Below are 5,585 nucleotides of genomic sequence, written 5' to 3'. Positions count from 1 at the left end.
TTTTTTAGAAGCTAAATTGGCATGAAAATTTTGATCTGTGGTTGAAAATCTTTCAGCTTTCTTTGTACACTTTGGGCTTTCATCAACAAAATTGCGTCGTTTTGTATTCAATTCACTATTATGTGCATAAGATGGAGGAAGAGATGTTTGAACTTTTTGAGAAGTGGAACAGGAACAATAATGCTCAGATCCTTCATCTTCATAATGGCTTAGTGATGGAAGATGATAATTCCTTCCTCGAGACGAACTTCTTCTATCCGCGAGACTTGAGGAGCATCTCTTGCGTGCAGCTTTTTTTGATGAATGTTTTGCTGTTACAAAATCTGGTGAGCGTGCAGGATGAAGGTATAAACTCAAAATCTTTTTTTCGTCTAATACTTTTTCTGCAGAAAATCTTTCTAATTTTAATAAGACATTTATGCTAAAGATTCATAAAGAAACCTTTTCGTTTGCAGCTTTCGGAAGTTGATGGAATTTTCACTCTATCACTGTAATAACTTGATAAGCTGTTGTTAAATTCTTTTGAAGAATTTGTTTCATAAGAAATAAATTTGTCAATGTTCGTTTTTTGCATGTTATTAGAGTTACTTAAATATTCTTTATATTTGCTTTGAAATTGCAACAAACGTATAGAAATAGCAAAAAAAGGTGTATTATGATTGAAAATCAAAATAAATTATAAAAATCACACAAATCGTCTTTTTATTTCCCACTTTTGCAATAAGAGAATGAATATGCTTATTTTTCCTTGCACAATTTGAAATCTAACGAAATATTATTTTAGAGTTTTTATTATGTCTGTGAAAGTTTCTGATCAATTTTGTGAATAAATCTGACTTGTGCAAAATGATCGCTTTTTTTTAAAAAATATTGTATTTGTTATTTTTTTTAAAAAATGTCAAAATTATTCACAATTGCATTCCTCTAAGTCAGATTTTTATAAATGCACAGAAACCAAAAAAGAATAAATGAGTGATAATATCAAAATTGGGTGATTTATTAACCCGAATATTTTTTTGAAAACCCGAATAAAAAATAATCAAATTTATTTTTGTGTATTGTGTATTGATTTCGTTTTTTAAAAAATGTTAATAATAAATATAATAGACCTGTGCGACACGACAAGCAATTTTTTCACTCTGTCGGTCACCAAAAAATAAAAAAAAAAAAAAAAAAAAAATCCAATACAAACAGTTTTTTTCTCAAAAACAAAAATGTAATGTTATTCTATTACAGGAAATGCGTAATATTGTTGAAATATGAGACATTCTGTGAACAATTATCACAAACAAAGTTAATTTAATATTTGAGAAAAATATAAAATTTTTAATCGCATATGAGATATTTTGAATATGTTTATGGTTAAGATCAGAAAAAATTTTTTTGTCGGTCACCTGTGTCACTTGATGACAAAATTTGCCACTTGTCGCACAGGTCTAAAATATAATCTACAAGCTTTCGTTTGACAAATTTTCGAGTATTTCTTTCTTTTTTTTCATCATCAGAAAAATCATCATTAAAAATTTTCAATGGGTTGAATTTTCTTTTTTTCGGTTTTTCATCTTCAAACAAAGCCTTTTCAATTTCTTCATTATCTTTTTCTTCATTTTTTGACTCTTTTCTTTCATCCTTTTCTTTTTTCCATTCTATTAAGAATTCTTCATCGGTAATTAATTTTCCAAAATAATCAAACCTTTTTGTTCTTTTCTTCAGAGTTACAGAAGGTTCTTTTGGCAGCTTCGCTAACACTTCGTGCCACTGATGTGACAGTTCTCCGCTCTTCGCAAATGATGATTTGATTGTAGAAGGCAACAAAGAAGTTTGTAAAGCTTGTGGAAGCACATCAGCAAGCGCTTCTCGTCGCAAAACAACAGAAGAAGAAGAAGGAGCTTCATAATTAGCATTTATTGTCTTTTTAAACACAGCAAACACTCCACGATCCAAAGGCTGTGCGATGTGAGTGGTGTGGGGTACGAAGGTGACCACATCTGTTGAAGAATCGGCGAACTTCTTCCACAAGTCAGGCTGCGCTCTCGAAGAATGAGAATCAAGAAGGAGAAGGCAACGTTCATCACTCTTCTTCAAAGTTTCTCTTCTTTGTGTAATTCCTGGAAGCAACACTTCTTCAGCATATTTGAGGAATAGAGTTTCAGTCATCCAGCCTTCATTATCGCCCCAAACATCCAACTGCGAACTCAGAACAAGGCGCAGTTCATCAGGTAATTTGTGACAAGTCCACAGAACGACGCTTTTTAGGGAGTAGCCATCAGCTGCAGATGCAACGACAAGAGTTGCATTCGGCATGTTCATTGGTGTTTTGGAGAAACCGGCAGGCATGTCGGAAGGATGGAAAACAAGAGAAGAGAAAGAATCAGAGAGTCGGAGAGAAGATTCATCAATATTAAAGATAAGAGAGTTAGAATAATGATGTTGATCATGAAGGTTTTGTGGAAGAGTGAAAAATGGAAGAAGAGTTTGTTGATTTGATGCGGAGAGCCTTTGGATGTCGACATTTCGAGGATGAGAAACTTTGAGATCGGGGTTCCTTTTTGTGTATTGATAAGGATATGCTTTAGAAATGTTCACTTCTTCATCTTCTTCATCAAAATCGTCTTTTTTCCTATCATTTATAACAGTGTTCATCTGAATATATAAAAAATAAATAAAAACAACAAATTTAAAATTGTGACAAACTAATTTCCTCATTTGTGCAGCATTGTAACTTGTCCCACTTTCACATTCGATTTTTAGCACACCAAAAATAGTTTCCTTTTCTTCCTTGTTGAATAATTCTGGTCTTCCATTCTGTCCTGCTTTTCTTCCTTTTTCCACTGCTGCAACTGCTCTATCAATTGCCGAGCGAGTAAATTCCTTCATGTTCGCAGCATCAGCAACCCGAGCTTCTCCATTAGAAATAATCGTTGCAACACGTTCTAATCAACTTTCAATATGTCGATATTGGAAGGATCTCATTAAACTTCTAATTTTCTTTAATCCTTGTTGTTTTTTATTTTGCACAACACTCATTTTCAAAAAATTTTTTGGTTATGATCATTTTTTTATTTTTAAAAATAATTTTTTTTGAAATGAAAAAAAAATCAAAAAAAAAAAAAATTCAATCAAATTCTAACTTAGTCAGCCCCGTTGCTATAACCTAATCTCCTCAGGGGAGGCACTAATCAGAGATGGAGGAGCTAACCCCCCCCCCCCCCCCCATCAGAGATTAGGAATAGTAATATGATCTTAATTTCTGACTTCTGACTTTTCCTTATATATTCAAAACAATTAATAAAATATGAAAAGTGTGTTGATTAAACTTACAGTCTGTCCGTAATAAATGTTGATCTGTCCAAAAATAATGTTGATCATACCGGAAAGTTAAAAAATTATTGCAGAGCCATTATTAATAGAGGTTAAAAACAAAAGAAGAAGTGTTTTCAAACTGGTTTCTTTTTAATTGTTTCTTTAAAATGATTGACATTTGAGATACAATAAATGAAAATACACACGTTGCATTCACGTTTGCGTTTCATTTTGATTGTTCTTTTGTGATTAATGTTAGATTGTGTTTCTATTTTTTATTTCTTAATCTTACAATAACCTTCAGTTTTTAAGAACAGGAAGTTATCAAATTGATATTATGTTTTGTTTCAAACTTCCTAAGCGTGGAATGAGCTTTCATCTATTTTATTTTAACCATCCCTTTGTATCAACATTGACTTGAAGGTTCGGAATCAAATATTTTATGTTCAACTTTATTTATCTACATAAGGAAATTTGCAATTAGAGTGTATATTTTGCATTCATGATTTTTATTCAAGAATTACTTTATTTTTTAGAGAATATTCACATTCACAATTATTGTTTGAATATTTTATCATTGGAATATGTCTGACTTTATTTCGATTTATAAATAGAGAAATATGAAACATATAAACTTTTTTATCATTTTCATTTTTAATTCAATCGATTTTTTTTAACTTTAAAACAAAACAAAGACTATTCATGATTATTAATTTTTCTTTTATTTTATTAGTGAATATAGAAAATGTTTAAACTGGTTGAAATGAAAAAAGTCAAAGATTGTGAGTTAAACATTACAAATCCTTTTTTTCCAAAACCAAAGGCCCCACATCGTTTTCCACATGCATGATTGTTTTTCTAACTTCGCGTGCTGAAATTTTCTGAAAAGTTTGAAGCATTGTTGATATAAAATGAGACTCATCTTCCCATTTCAACGAGTTTTCTTCAACTTTGGCTTTCCAGATTCCAAAAATGTTTTCGATTGGATTTAGATCAGGGGAGTAAGCAGCATTAAACAGAACTTTGTGTCCAGACTGAAAAATAATTTCATCAGTATTCACATGATGAATCGACGCATTGTCCATGACAATAACTGAAGATTCAAATGATTTTATGGATAGCAAGAATCTTTTCAAATACGCTTCAAATAGTTCGTGGTTTATTGCTCCTCGAACCACTTCTGTGTATCCCATTCCGTTCATTGAGATTGAAGTAATAGCAGTGATAGATTGAAACAAAGGAGGAGGATGCAAAAGCAATATTGAATTTTGAAAAGGCAATTGGAAGTCAAGTGGAATATTTCATGGGAAATGATATTCATTTTGAATTGACAAATATCCAACTCCAATAAACATCAGGATTTGACAACTCAGCCAAAACAATTATTTCAAATATTTATGGAGATTTGGTAATTACTGGATGTTCATTTTATTCAGAGGCAGAAGTGAACAATGGATTTGATTGTGTGTTTGTGGATGCAATTGGATGCAGTGTGGATGTGAATGATTTGTCGATGGAATCATGCAATGTTGGAAACAGCATATTTGTCATTCATGACGCTGGAGTTTCTTGCCATTTGGAGAATGTTCATGTGAAATCGTTGAATGAAAGTGGAGGATGCATTTTGGCAATCAAGAAATCTGAAGCAGGATTGAAGATAAATGAAGTGGGTGAAGGAGGGATAAACCTTCAAATTGACAAATCATCATTTTCAGGAGTGAAGAGAAGTGACAATGGAGCGAGCATTTTGGAATCAAAGAGTGAGAATAAGATTTGTTTGGTTATCAATGAGAGCAACATCACAGAAGGCAAAGCAGAATTGGGTGAAAAAGGAGGAGCAATATTCTTCACATTGAGTGCATCTGGATCAATGAAGATGATTGACTCGGCAATCAGTCATTGCAGCTGCAACAACAGCACAGGAAGAGGAGGAGGAGTGTATTTGGCAACAAAGGAAACAGGGTTTCTTAATTTCACATTTGCGGGAATGAAATTCACTTCGAACACAGCAAAAGTGGGGAATGATATTTTCATTGAATGTTACAACATCATATAAATATTTGTTGTTTAACAAAAAGAAAATAAAAAGGATAAAAAAGAAAATTTTCACAGAACCAATTTAAAATGTTTAATTATCAAACGAAATTGCATTCACTCATTCGATTAAAACATTCCATCTAAATGAAAATTAAAGCATTATAAAAGCACAATTAAAGTTTAAAAAATTAACAAAAAATTTCAAGAAACTTATAAAACGATAAAAAAAACAACAACAAAAAAGA

The 5,585-nt window shown here is 31.7% G+C and overlaps 1 protein-coding gene across 1 annotated transcript; it reads right to left on the bottom strand.

Annotated features, from left to right (window-relative positions):
• Nucleotides 1-1,368: 1,368 nt before the first annotated feature.
• Nucleotides 1,369-2,877, bottom strand: MONOS_687 (putative DDE superfamily endonuclease; the record flags this gene model as incomplete). The annotated part of the gene is made up of 2 exons (XM_067877140.1): nt 1,369-2,643; nt 2,695-2,877. 2 exons carry the CDS (start codon nt 2,875-2,877, stop codon nt 1,369-1,371), a joined length of 1,458 nt encoding a protein of 485 aa, XP_067734461.1.
• Between the last annotated feature and the right edge of the window lie 2,708 nt (nt 2,878-5,585).

This window comes from Monocercomonoides exilis (assembly GCF_001643675.1).
Source record: "Monocercomonoides exilis strain PA203 chromosome Unknown scaffold5-2102611, whole genome shotgun sequence".
NCBI classification, from domain to species: Eukaryota; Preaxostyla; order Oxymonadida; family Polymastigidae; genus Monocercomonoides; species Monocercomonoides exilis.
Note: the sequence above shows the minus strand (reverse complement) of the source record. Positions and strands in the feature narration are given on the sequence as shown.